This window comes from Leptosomus discolor, chromosome 7, assembly GCF_034619465.1.
Source record: "Leptosomus discolor isolate bLepDis1 chromosome 7, bLepDis1.hap2, whole genome shotgun sequence".
NCBI classification, from domain to species: Eukaryota; Metazoa; Chordata; class Aves; order Leptosomiformes; family Leptosomidae; genus Leptosomus; species Leptosomus discolor.
Genome location: NC_141397.1, coordinates 36,506,847 through 36,520,553, shown reverse-complemented (window position 1 = coordinate 36,520,553; position 13,707 = coordinate 36,506,847). Strand labels below are relative to the sequence as shown.

The 13,707-nt window shown below is 39.8% G+C and overlaps 1 protein-coding gene across 9 annotated transcripts in view; it reads left to right on the top strand.

Annotated features, from left to right (window-relative positions):
- The window catches only part of GIGYF2 (GRB10 interacting GYF protein 2), an 80,734-nt gene that overhangs the window by 56,205 nt on the left and 10,822 nt on the right, over positions 1 to 13,707 (top strand). For 2 of the 9 annotated variants that reach the window (XM_086468471.1, XM_086468469.1), the window contains exons 9-20: positions 2,019 to 2,236; positions 2,325 to 2,487; positions 2,573 to 2,773; positions 3,274 to 3,464; positions 4,186 to 4,345; positions 6,295 to 6,461; positions 6,858 to 6,946; positions 7,943 to 8,050; positions 8,592 to 8,689; positions 8,992 to 9,092; positions 9,903 to 10,064; positions 11,853 to 11,954. In XM_086468471.1, the coding sequence (XP_086324597.1) occupies positions 2,019 to 2,236; positions 2,325 to 2,487; positions 2,573 to 2,773; positions 3,274 to 3,464; positions 4,186 to 4,345; positions 6,295 to 6,461; positions 6,858 to 6,946; positions 7,943 to 8,050; positions 8,592 to 8,689; positions 8,992 to 9,092; positions 9,903 to 10,064; positions 11,853 to 11,954 (1,760 nt within the window). The remainder of the gene's footprint in view (positions 1 to 2,018; positions 2,237 to 2,324; positions 2,488 to 2,572; positions 2,774 to 3,273; positions 3,465 to 4,185; positions 4,346 to 6,294; positions 6,462 to 6,857; positions 6,947 to 7,942; positions 8,051 to 8,591; positions 8,690 to 8,991; positions 9,093 to 9,902; positions 10,065 to 11,852; positions 11,955 to 13,707) is intronic. The other 7 variants (XM_086468472.1, XM_086468470.1, XM_086468475.1 and 4 more) reach the window with 7 other exon arrangements.

Here is a 13,707-nt window from a genome sequence, read left to right as displayed (position 1 = left end):
TGATCAGGGGGCTGGAGCACCTCCCATATGAGGACAGGCTGAGAGAGTTGGGGGTGTTCAGCCTGGAGAAGAGAAGGCTCCGGGGAGACCTTTAAGAAGCCTTCCAGTACTTAAAGGGGGCCTGCAGGAAATGTGGGGAGGGACTCTTGATCAGGGAATGTGGTGATAGGATGAGGGGTAGTGGTTTCAAACTGAAAGAGGGAAGATTTAGATTAGCTATTAGGAAGTTCTTCACTACAAGGGTGGTGAGAAATGGGAACAGGTTGCCCAGAGAAGCTGTGGCTGCCCCCTCCCTGGAAGTGTTCAAGGCCAGGTTGGATGGGGCTTTGAGGAACCTGGTCTAGTGGGAGGTGTCCCTGCCCATGGCAGGGGGTTGGAACTAATGATCTTAAGGTGCCTTCCAACCCAAACCATTCTGTGATTCTGTCCTATGATTAGAAGCCTGCACTTTCGGAGTTTGCACTGAGTTGGAGGCCAGGGCGCTGTGGGCAGAGGGGCATGGGGTATGATTCAGGCACCCTCTTCTGAAGAGGGTGCATGAAATGGTTATTACTTGAGCTCTCTAGAGTGTTTACTCTATTAGTGCATCTTCAGTGAGCCTTTATCTTTGCTTACATGTTTTTTTGAGAAGTTATCAGTTGAACAAGAGGTTGACATAATAGGCCTAAGATATTAAGAACTACTTTAAAGCAGGCAAAAAAGGTGGGATAAGTGCAAGCATACTGTGCCTTATTTCCTTAATGGCATTAAAAAAATTGTCTCAGAGCATTGATTTGACAGTTTTGCACTCCAACAATGTTATTTATTTGTTTCCAGGGCATAACTGGAAGCATAGATTAAGTTATACAGTGAAATTATTTGCAAATAAGCATGTATGGTGTAGTGAAGGCCTTGTTAAAGTCTAACCTTTTGTGTTTCCTTGTTAAAATGTAATCTTAAAGTTTACAGTGTTTCTAGAAGGAGTTTGGTTTAAGTTTCCTGTATTTGTGAGACAGGTGGATTTTTCACATGGTTAACATTAATACTTAGGATATTAGGGTTAATGTGGAGACATTCCTCATTCATATGAAGCAAATGGAACAGTTGCTCCTACTTACTGTGATGTACCCAAAAAGTGAGAGACTACATTGCACAAATTCTGACACGAAAAAAAAGAATTTTTTCTCCAGAAAAGAACACAGCCACCACTAAAAACTAAGGTGCTTTCATTTTTGCTTTGCACCTTTCTGGTAAAGACAGCTTCTGTTGTATGGAAAGCTGTTTACAATCATTACACTCCCAGTTTGTTTTCCTTAGCAGCAAGTTCTTTACAGTTTAAATACTGCAGTCAGAGGATTTTAAGCTTGGCTGAATGAAGATATCTTCTGAATAGATTAGAAAGAATAGTGAAATAAAATTTATACTTGAATTTGGAAAATTTTCCCCCTTTCCTTATTGACATTCTGAGTTTCAGTATTCCATGGTGAAAAGTACTGTTTAAGAGGCTTAAGGTCCTTTCAAAGGCGTTTGAGCAGTTGTCAGTCCATTTTGCACATGTGTGCACAAAAGTGTCTCTGAGGGCAGGAGGAAAAAAAAAAGGGTGGTTTGTTCAGGATGTCACTTCTGCAGATTGCCTAAAAGAAAATATAAAATCTTATACGTATAAAGATGGCAAAAATATTTAAATCAGCAATGGCTAGTAAATCAATCAGCATCTAGTGTTACTTGTCTTATTTTCGTCTCCAGGATGTTTTAGATTATGTAGCCCAGCTTTCTTAGCCTTACATGTGTTTTTTAATGCTCATAATACAATTTATAATGTGGGGATATACAGTGGACAGTATTTGAAAGTCTCCTGCTAATGGTAAGATCCTCCTTTTCTTTGTCATTTAAGATGCCCATTTATAGGTGGATTGTGCCCTGTAGGGGCTTTCTGAATTTCTGTTGCTGTTTGTCATCACTTCACCCACCCCTTCACCCTTCCAAGTAAGCTACTACCGCCGGGACTGTCTTGTAAAGTTACTTTCCCCCCACCTTAGACGGCCCTCGTTCTGCAGGCTGGCGAGAACACATGGAGCGACGGCGGAGGTTTGAATTCGATTTCCGGGAACGAGATGATGAACGGGGTTATCGACGAGTACGGTGTGGGAGTGGCAGCATGGATGACGACAGGGACAGTCTCCCTGAGTGGTGTTTAGAAGATGCAGAAGAAGAAATGGGAACTTTTGACTCCTCTGGAGCATTTCTCTCTTTAAAGGTGAAAAGCTGTCTTGGGCACTTTGTGCACTTTAAGAAAATGTGCTGTTAAGTCAGGTGGATTATGGATGATTATGTTGACTTTGTAGAAGGTGCAGAAGGAGCCAATTCCTGAGGAACAGGAGATGGACTTCCGACCTGTGGAGGAAGGGGAAGAAAGATCTGACTCTGAAGGGAGCCACAATGAAGATGCCAAAGATCATGAAAAGACCACCAAGAAAGAAGGGGAGAAAACAGATAGAGTAGTGGCAGGTAAGGGGAACTTCTCATGTGTCTGTTTGATGCTGCAGTGTAGAATTTTTGTGAATTCAGTTACGTAAACCATGCAATGTTACAGAAGTGGTGGAAGAAGCAGTACAAACACCTTCACCAGCTGCCAGGTCAGATACCCCACCAAAATCCCAGCCTCCAGACCCACTGCAGACGAGCCTTTTTGAAAGGAAGGAAGAGTCTGTGCCGGAAAGAACAGAAAAAATGGAAGATAAAGAGAATCGAATGGAGAATACACCACCAGCTAAAATGTCCAACAGAGGGGAAGGTAATAAACTTGATAAATTTATTAAGTTTCCATTACTTGCTGTGATTAGTCTTGGTCTATTTTAAGAGGCAGGGACTGGATTATGGTGATGAAAAGCCAGAATTCACCAACTGGTCTATAAATATAGGGTTTGTTGGATATACCATCTCAGATGCTTGCAGTACACTTCATATTGCAACACGGTCTAGAGAAACATGAGCTAGTTGTGGATGCACCTCATTGTGGTAGAGCAGATTCGTCTGGAGAAGTGTGTGTGGACAGGGAACAGGCTATGCTGAAATGTGCTGAGTTCTGCACTGTTGGAACTGAACTGTTTGTTGCTTGAAGTTAGGTTGGGTGCCTGTACTGTAAACAGTATCACTGTGCAGTTATAGGAAGATCTGAAAATATTCTTGCTTTGCTTATTTTGAGCTGTTGAGTGTTTTCTACAGTAAGTTCTTAAAAGTAATTTTCATTTATGTTGAAAGATAAAAAAAAATAATTTTAATGTTTTTCTTTAGATTCGGCTTCTGCTGCTCAACCTTTGCCACAGATTTCTGCAGACACAGCTTCTCCTGCTCATCTTTCTCCTCCTGTTTCCAATTCAAATCCTGCTCTGCGGCCAGTTCAGACACCTGTCACAGCTGCTCCAGGCATGGGCAGCATTCCCACTGACCCAGATGATGAAGAAGGCCTCAAACACCTAGAGCAGGTGAAATTTCTCAAATTCTGTTGTTGTGGACAATTGAGAGACTGGAGGAATGTGGAATGCGAAAAAATATTTGAAGCCCATAAAACCAAAAATGTAGCTGAAACTTTACACTCAGTAATGTATACTGAAAGCTACTTTTCTTCCTTCCATTTTTTTTGGAGAATAATTCAAGCCTATGTAGTATTTTTCTGCATAAGGTTACTATACCCAGTGTTAGTGCTAGAGATCATAGAGCTTAACAACCACTGTTAAATAGCTTTACCATTTGCCTTGAGAAATCATAAAACAGTATTCCCAATATGTTTGGGGGCGAAAAAAATAACCACAAAAAATCCCTCCCAAACCCCTCAAAAAAACCCCCAGAAAACAAACACAGACTATGTTTATGCAAGTTTAGTGACTGGGATGTAGAGTATTTTTTATTCTAGTGCTCCCATACCAGTTTTATTTTTCACTGTGATACTGTGTGGGACCTTCTTGGCAAGCTGTTTTAAAGCTTTGCTTAAGCAGGTGAACTGTGCTTATTGAGGATTCAGGCAAGGCAGTAGACTGAGCTCAGGTTTGGTGGTGCAGCTACACCAGTCCTTGAGTTGCCTGTAATTCCTGGAACACTCTTGAGCACAGGGTAGTACAAGGTGGTTGTATTTGGTGCACTCATTTTCAAATCTGTAAGCATATGTCTAACTCTTTTATTCCTTGCTGGTTTTGATGTCTCCTGCAGCAAGCGGAAAAAATGGTGGCATACCTGCAGGACAGTGCCCTTGATGATGAAAGACTAGCAGCAAAAATTCAAGAGCACAGAGCAAAGGGTTCCTCTATGCCATTGTTCCATGAAGCCATGCAGAAGTGGTACTACAAAGATCCACAAGGAGAAATTCAGGGTAGGTCTGTGCCCTTTACACTTCCTCTTTTGTTTCACAGAACCTTTAGAGTTCTTCACAAAGTTACCACCAACAGATACTGATGCCTGTTTTTACAACAGCAGCACAGGGAATTTACCACTCTAGAACTAGGTTTTGAAAGTAGATCTTCTACCCATCCCTGCCCTCATCAGCTCGGCATGCCTAATGTCCAGAATTATACTTTATGATGGCTAAGGTTTGCCATCACTTCATGTTTCTGTAAATTGAAGTTAGACTAAAACCTGGTTTTCACAAGAATAGTTACTCAGAATTCCAGGTGGTAGTGCAAACAAAAGAGGAACGTGACCATTAAGTAGCTTGTTGAAGAATCTATGGGAAACATTGAAATCAGTTTTCTAGTCTCAGCCCGAAGACACTGAGTAATCGGGGAAGGTTGGTTTTTTTAGAATCTAGAGCAAAGAAACAACAAGTTTTCACAAGCCAGTGGTCATGCATAATCTCAATTTAAATTGTACTTGCAGCCAGTGCATTGTTCATATAATACCAACTGTTTCATGCTTGCAGTTTTTGCTTAGGAAATCTCAATTTTTTTGCAATGAAAGTTGGAATGGGCCTTTTATATAGATACTTGCATCTTTGCTTTCAGAAGGTACTTTTCTTTTGGGGGTCTTGGAGCTCTATTTTAGCAGCTGCTTAGTTGCCTCCTAAAAATGCAAGTACGCAGCAAGTTCTTTGCTTGCTGTACTTCACTAAGTCGTAGTTATCAACGCTGTTTAGTGTGAATGAGTTCTTCAACTATGAACTCTAGGGAATATTTGTGGGATCTGTGCCAATCTCTTGTCTGCAAGTGTTACACATCTTTAGGGTTTTCTTCTCACCCCAAGTTTAAAGGATGTTAACCATAAAGTGGTTTTACTTGCTCAGTGTGCTTTAATCTGTAAGTTAATTGCTGCTGGGTGTTTACTGCTCAGTGATGAAGTAAGATTTTTTTTTTGGAGTAAGTACTTCCTTGAATGTGGCCTCCAGAAGTAAACACTCCCACATAATTTTTTCTTAGGATACCTCTTGTGGTTTCATATTCTCTGGGAGGAATTACCTTCTGAAGATAATTCTTACAGAGAAGGCAAGAATTACTGAACATTCTTGCTTTTTCAGAAGGTAATTTTGCAAAATCTGTATTTATGTGGTTCTTACTCTGCTAAATAATTATTTTTTTTGTACTGGCTTTGTGTCCATTTGGATATGTAAAATTATTATAGGACTCCTCCTTTGAAGAGAGTGGCTGAAATCTTTCTCAGGAAAAAGAGGAAGAGAAGGAAAAGTGTAGCTTTTTGAGAAAGCAAAGAGAAACTGGTTTCCATGTTATCTTAAAAAATGTAATTGTCCACTTGAAGATGGATCTGCTCATCTAAGTTCCAGAAGCAAAACTTCTAGAAAACATGAATTCCTCTAACTTGAAGGCAAAAGATGAAACAGGCTAAAATTGTTTAATTATCTGTGTAGTATGTGTGGGGAAAGTAGTGCTTGTGCTTTTTAGTACTGCCAGCTAGTGGATACTGCTGCGTTCCCAACTGGAGATTGTAACTGTTGTCAACCTGATGCTGAGCCTGAAGCAGTGAGCTTTCTGGGAAGGCATGATGTCTATTAGCTGCACCAAGCTCCACACCGCTGTGGCTGCTTGCCTTTCATCTCAGAGCTGGCTCGTCTCCCTCCAGTGCATGGTAAAAGCAGTCATGCACTTTTCATTAAAGACTATCTGGGGGGATGCTGTAGCCATGGTTAAGATCTGCATCGGTGCATTGATGCTCCAGCCTTGAATGTACTGTCTGTCCAGAGAAGTGGATGAGACGGAAAGAAGCTCCTAATGCTAGGTACTGTGTTACTTTAACAAGCACCATGCTCTTTGTGTCCAGCATGCTCAACTTGGCCTTACTTCCCCTTCCCCCCATGTGTGTTGGTTATTTCAGGTCCTTTCAGTAATCAGGAGATGGCGGAGTGGTTCCAGGCTGGATACTTCACTATGTCACTGTTGGTTAAGAGAGCCTGTGATGAGACTTTCCAGCCGCTTGGAGACATCATGAAAATGTGGGGCAGGGTTCCCTTCACTCCAGGTCCAGCACCACTTCCACATCTGGTAATTATGTGAGAGTTACAGTATTCAAATAGTCTTGTAACAAATGGAAATTGAATTATTTACGTGTCAACTGCTCTGTGTTGGAATTGCAGGAGTTCCAAGTACCAAAGTTGAGCTCTGTGTTAAATTACCTTTTGAAGAGAAAAGACACTTAATTTAAAAATGTTTGTTTTACCATGTCTGTGGCTGGAAGGCTTGGTCCTGTGATACATAAGAGTACTGTGTATTTCACAGTCACCGTACTACAGGCTTTATAAATGTTGGTCTCTGTCTAGGTATTTTTCTATTTTCTTTGCCTTTTTAGTTCAGAATGCAACTTTTACATTGCTTGCATTTACAATATCCTACTGTTGTTATATACTTCATTAAAATAAAATGTTTTATTCTTAAACATAGGGTGAGCTGGACCAAGAACGGCTGACTAGACAACAAGAATTGGCCCTGATCCAAATGCAGCACCTCCAGTATCAGCATCTTTTAATACAGTAAGACCGCCAGTCCCAGAGATCTTTCTGCTCTGTGTTTTTAATCATCTGGGTTGAGCTTCTTGTCATTGTTTCCTTGGGCAGTGGGGCTGGGAGTGCTTCACCTCCAACAGCAATAGCCTGCTTTCACAAAGACCAGAGGCTTGATAGTCTACAGGATAGGACAGAGCATGGCTACCTCGGGCATACTTTTCAGAGTCGTTTGTTGGTGTCATGCATAGCTGCTTTGGTCAACTATTGCGGTCAAACTGAATCCAGGCTATCCTTGTAATGCAGTTCAGGTATTTTGGAGTTAGGGGCAGGCTACGTGTCTTTTGAACTGGAGTTGGAGAAGGCAGAACTTATTTTTGGTCTGCTTGCTCAGCCTTTTGAAGATCAGTGAAAGATAACTGCTGGAGAAAGCATTTTATCATCTGTTTTGACACAGTTGTCAGTTGTTTAGTTCTGGCCAGTTCCTGACAATTTCTTTTGTAGGAGCTTGGAGGAAAGAAAGCAATCAGACTACTCATTCAAGGGGTTGTGAAGGCATGTGCCATGATCATGATTTTTGAATGCTGATTGTCAGCTTATGATTTGATAAGGCAAGAGCCTGCCCCTGTGCTAGGGGATGCCTTGACATACTGGGGAAGAGATGGACTTGTGTAGGTGGGCAGTCGTCAAAGCCAGATTGATTTGAGCAATCTGTATGTAATTTATAGAAAAAGGGAAGTAGTTGCACAGCTTACAAGAGAAACATTGGACAGCAATAACCAGTTGACATAGTGGAGGGTGAAGAGAAATTTGATTCCTCTCATGTGGGCCAATTTCTTGTATTCTTGTATTTTTATTCTTTCCAAGGCCCTATTCTGTGGTTTCCTCTAGTATTTAGCATGTACATTATATAGGTTAGTGGGTATTAGTCCTGGAGAATTAATCCATGTGCAGCCCCTGCAACTTGGGCATTATATAAATAAGCAAGTGAACAAATCCCAGTGATTCTCTGCTTCTCTTTTGAAGGCAACAATATGCACAGGTGCTGGCTCAGCAGCAAAAGGCAGCCCTCTCATCACAGCAGCAGCAGCAGCTTGCTATTCTCTTGCAACAGTTCCAGGCCCTGAAGATGAGGTGAGTTAGCCCAGACTTGAATGGAATACTTCCTATACTCTGACTTGTATATAATGATAATCTTGTCAGTGGTCTGTCCTATTTGAGTTTGCTCATATTTGAGCATTACATATTTTAAAGGTCGTGTGAGTATGAAACAGTAGCAGGGTGTCAAATACTTCTTTGTATATGTAGCCTTTACCTTGGAGGATGTTTATGGAAGTGAGGAGGAAAAATCTTACAGTGGAAATTTTTGACAGGCTTTTTGTGCTGGTAACAGAATGGCTTTGCCAATTCTGCGATACTGGGTGCTTATTCCTCGAACTAGCCTTTAAGCAGCAAATGCAAAACTGTAGCAGTAGCTGGCTTAGCCCTTGAGTTGGCAGCAGTGATGAGATGAGCGAGAATTCTGCAAGCAACTAGCATTGTCCGCATCGTATTTTTGTTTTAAATAGAGGTGTGGAAGGAAAGGAGTATGTTACAAGTTACTGAATCTCATGGGTGTTCAGAGCAATCCTGTCCCTGGAAAGTGGCATGTTGACTCTTCCTGTTGGTATTGCAGAATATCTGAACAGAACATGATGCCACCTGTTACAAGGTCTGTGTCAGTGCCGGACACTGGCTCAATATGGGAGCTTCAGTCAGCTTCACAACCCACAGGTAAGATGCGTAGCATGTGCCAGATCTGTGGAGAAAAGTTCAGAGGGATTGAGTGTTACATTATAGAAGTGTTCTGCTCTGGTGGGAGGAGTTTGAATAGCTGGTTCTTGCATAGAATTTTGTAGGAAACCCAACCTTGTTCTACAGGGAGATAAAGTGGCCCTCTACTGACAAAGACTGATGTGTTACCATGACTTAGTTCATAAAACGTAGTGACAGCATACGCAAGATTTTCCCCTTTTAGTTGTTTTTTTTGCTGATGTGCTTATTTTTTCCTGTCAATGTTTTTCTTCACTATCTAGTCTGGGAAGGAAGCAGTGTCTGGGATCTCCCCATTGATACTGCGGCTCAGGGACCAGCTCTAGAACAACTTCAGCATCTTGAGAAGGCCAAAGCTGCAAAGGTCAGAAACTGTTTTGTACTGTAAGAAGTTGGGATTCCTGTTCTGCAGTATAACCGTGTTTCTTGAGCTAATGGAAGACTCCTAGCTCGTCAATCCTCCAGCCACTTTGTATGATATTGATTAGATTTTTGTGGAAAACACCATAAAGAGAATAGGGGTTACAGAAACCAGTTATGAAATCCTTGTGGACTGCTGTTTGGAAAGCATTGCTGTGGAGGTACTACTGACCTCTAAAGTTGTAGTTATGTTTTTTGCACTTGTGATATTAAAATCTCTTTACTAGCCACCTCTGTTTTAAAATGGGATCATCATGGGCTGTCATGCCAAACCCTGAGTAGGAGTAGGTAGTTGTTCTCTTAATCCTTGCATCTTTTCACCAGAATTGGTTAGGGGAATTGCGAGAGTCCTGTTTGTCAGGGTTGTTTCACACTTATTGTAATATTAAATTATTTTTGTAAGTTTGAACCTGTATGATTCTGAACATTTCCTGAAACTGATTATTTTATGATGACTATGAAGCAACTCGCTACTAGCTTCTGAAGTCAGAGGTTATTTTAAGGAGCTGATGTAGGAAGACAGACTAGAGAACTGATGTTCATTACAGAACAGAAATTGTCAGAAATTGTTCTAGACTGTTTAAGGAATCTGACCCCAGTAGGTAGCCAGTGATAGATAAAATTACAATTAAGGGAGAGGATCTGTCAGAGGCTTCATCTGTTATGTTGCTACTAGAATCTCAGCAAAGTTGCCCTAAGAAATGGTGTAGGAATACGTTACCTGCATCTGAGTATAGTTTTATGTGAATTGTAGCTAGAGCAAGAGAGGAGAGAAGTGGAAATGAGGGCCAAACGAGAGGAAGAGGAGAGGAAAAGGCAGGAGGAGCTTCGGAGGCAACAAGAAGAGCTACTTAGGAGGCAGCAGGAAGATGAGAGAAAACGACGGGAAGAAGAAGAACTGGCCCGCAGGAAGCAAGTGAGTTTCCTCAATGTAGTTAATCTCTAATTTTAATACTTTCTAAAACTCACTTTAAGAATCCTGTGGGGTCTAATTAATCTTTGGTAGGTGTGTATGAAGACAGTTCTAATATTTTTCATGTGAGTATATGAAATTACTCTTCTGTTGATTTTAAGAGCCCAAATTGCAATCTGAGAAATGGGCTTTGATGGTTCACTTCAAGATAGGTTCCTGTTTGTGAGCTGAGAGGCTTTATTCCATGTGGAGTGTACCCTCCCAACTTCTTAGTGTTAATACTAGACTTCAGTTAGTTGCCCAGTTATTCTATGTTCAATCCTTATTCACCATTTATACAGTCTAGTGTTTTGATAAGGGTATGTTCTGGAGTAGCCTGGAGCTTGAGCAGCTGTTTCAAGTGAATAAAATGTAGAGAGCTATAGTGGATGTAACATTTAGCCTATTTTCCCCTGTGTTTTTAACTTAGTAAATAACTTTTGAATAAATGGTTGTTTGGTTTGTGTCAGAGTCTGTCAGTTTTATTTTTTGGGTTAATATTTGGGAAAAGAAGGGATGAAGTTTGGACAAGCAGAGTTGTTAAAATGAATTACGTGGTCTGTATTGCCATAGGAGAATGAATGTAGGAGTTGTAGTATGTTCTTTATCTTACAAGAATATGAAATGGAGACATTGTTAGCTTGACGTTTCTAGCATTTACTTCTGAATTTTGTGTGGAAGAAAGATTAATTGTTCCTTAAGTGTCATAGGAGGGAAAGACAATGAAAGTTAAAGTTTACGTGTTGCATATGAAGGATAAGGGCAAGCACATTGTTGAGCTTATTCACTAAGGAGTTAGTCAATAAATGCCCTGTAAGGTAGCATATGAATAATAGGAAAATGTAATATACAATTTTGTCCTTTGTAATATTTTCTATGTGCTTAGGTAGGCAGTTGTAAAGTTTGTTTCCTGGTTTAAGGATCAGACACTTCTGAGGAAGCCTCTAGAATCTTTAGTTTTATTTGTAAGTTAGTCATAGACCTCAGTTCACTCAGTGTTTGGGTTTTGTCACTGAAGATCTGTTTTAATAGACTGCAGTATATATAGTTAGCTTTCATGATACCTTTTAAGAATCAAGTCTAAATAAATGGCTTCTTGCTTTAATATGTCTGTTTTGTGTACAAGTCATTATGATATACAGTGGAAAAACATCCTTTGCTCGTGTTCAAGCTTTACTGTAGCATTCAAGCAGTAATATAAGTTGCTTTAGATCTGTTTTAATAATAACTAATTTTTCAGCTGATCACCTGTAACTCAATGTGTGTTGTCCATGGTGGCTTCAAATAGTCTTGGGTTGTTTCTTTTCAGACTAACAGTGTTGCTACTATGTATAACTACTTAGAAATGTCCATTAAATTCCAAAGTTTTTTGTCCACTTCAGATTTGTACTGTAAACATTCTGACTCTCCCTTTCTGAGATGTTATGGGAAGCATTTACTTACAAGGAGGAAGCAGAATGGGGTTGAAAAGCAGTAACAGCTTATCTTAGTTCATTACCAATGGAATAATTGCCACAATGCTTCATTCTGAGCAGTAATGTCTTGAAAAGGTAACAAAGAGTTTAAGCACTTCTCTGGAAAGAGAAAATAATATTGTATTCTGTATTTTAAAAAAAGAAAAAGAAACTGGTCTAATATTTGAATCTGACTTCTGTACTGGAAGGCATTGTAGAATCAGGGTTGAACTGATTTATTAGCATGGATTTATACAGAGGAGATGATGCTTAACAAATTTGATTAACTTCTTTTGAGGAGATGACAGTGAGAGCTGAGAGGGGTGAAGCAGTAGACTTAATCTGCCTGGACTTCAGGAAGGCTTTTGATGTAATACTGCATAAAAGACTAGTATATAAGGTTAGTAAATATGCTGTTGATGGTGAATTCTAAATAAAAAAAATAACTAATAGAAATTCAATTCTGTAGGATGAAATGTCATACGAAATGTTGAATCGAGTTCTGTTCATAGTTTTCATCAATTACTTGCACTGTAGAATTGCAAACAGTAATGCCCAGCTTGTTTAGCTCCTGTATTTCTTTTTGTTTCTGGTCTGATATCGTCTGTTCTGTAATGATTGGTCACTTTCAGGAACAAAATTTGAGGTTTAATAATTAGCTAATAATTGTTTTCTTTGAATTATATCTTTAGTGTTTCCTTTAAAGTACATGCTTCAAAGATGAGATCCACAAAATGAAAAGATTTGTAAGCCCTAGTAACATTGTAACCTAGACAAGCAGAATTGCAGGTGTTACTAACTGCAAAAAATTCTGTAATATTTAAGAATCCACAGTCTATTGAAATGGAGATTGCTACTTAAGAATTTTCTATAATATTATAGATATTTTAAAAGATATGAAATAACTTGTCTGTATGGCAAGATATGTGTGCTTGAAAACAATTATTAGAAAAGATGCTAAAGAATACTGGGATTCTCTTGGAGCAGGAAGCCATGAATATGAGAGCAGTAAGAGTCAAAGGAATAAGTGTGTTCCCCATACAAGTCAGTGGCACAAAGCTGGAGAGCTTTGAATGTTTTTGGTCACATGCTCAAACAAAAACATTGAATAATAAGATACAGAAGTAAATACTAAGGCAGCCTTTTCTATAGCTGTGAAAAGTAGGAAAAAAGAATTACATCAGCCACATAGTTCCTAGCCTTTCATGATCTTGCAGATTTTTTTTTTTTCCTCATGTTGGTACAACATTGTTCATCTTCAGTTCTCTGGAGGAGAGAAGTAGTTTTTTAATTGCTGTCATTCAACAGTGTCTCTCCTGACATGCCTGAGCAAGAAAGAGATCCCTACAGCTTTATTAATGACAATTCTAGCCTCATTTCCCAAAGGGAAAGTAGGGCAGAGATGTCAATGAACTGCTGTTGTACAGGAGGACTTGGTGAATTTGTTCATCTCTCTCAGGTACTACGTGCTATGTCAATGACTAGTGCTGAGCACCACCCTGCCCCCAGCCTGGCTGGTGGCCAGGCATCCTGAGCTGAGATCCTGGTGTGTGGTCTCTAGTCAAAGCAAGCAAACTGGCACACCGTCAGCCTCCTCAGTAGACTTTTCAGTAAAAGACACAATAATCAGAAATTTTTCAGCACTTGTATTGGGGACGCTTGATTACTGTGACTTGACTGCATGTGTCCAATTAATACAGTTACAGGCCCAAGTTACAAAAATGGTCTAGGTGTTGTGTGTTGTGCTTGAAGCTTTTGTGAATATGACAAATCAAGGACTTGATTAATGAGAAAATGATTCGTAGGCTACTGTTCTATGTCCAGCTAGTGGAAGAAAAACTTAAACTTACTGCACTTATATTTACCACTGAACTACTTAAGTGATATACAGGAATATGAATTACTTCTTGACTTGCAGCGAGCAGCTCTTCAGTGCCATAGGATTGCTTATAAAAAATGTTCTGTCTACTGACAGTTATATTGTAGACACCTGAAGTTAGCCATTGCCAAGAGAGAAACCTGGTCCAGTTGTTCAGTGAACTGTATTGCAGTTTATGTATGCTGTGTGTATATATATGAAGGTTTGGTATCAGATTTAGTAGAAGGGTCTTAGATTTCAGAATTAATGTCCTTGATTTACCAGAGTTCAAATT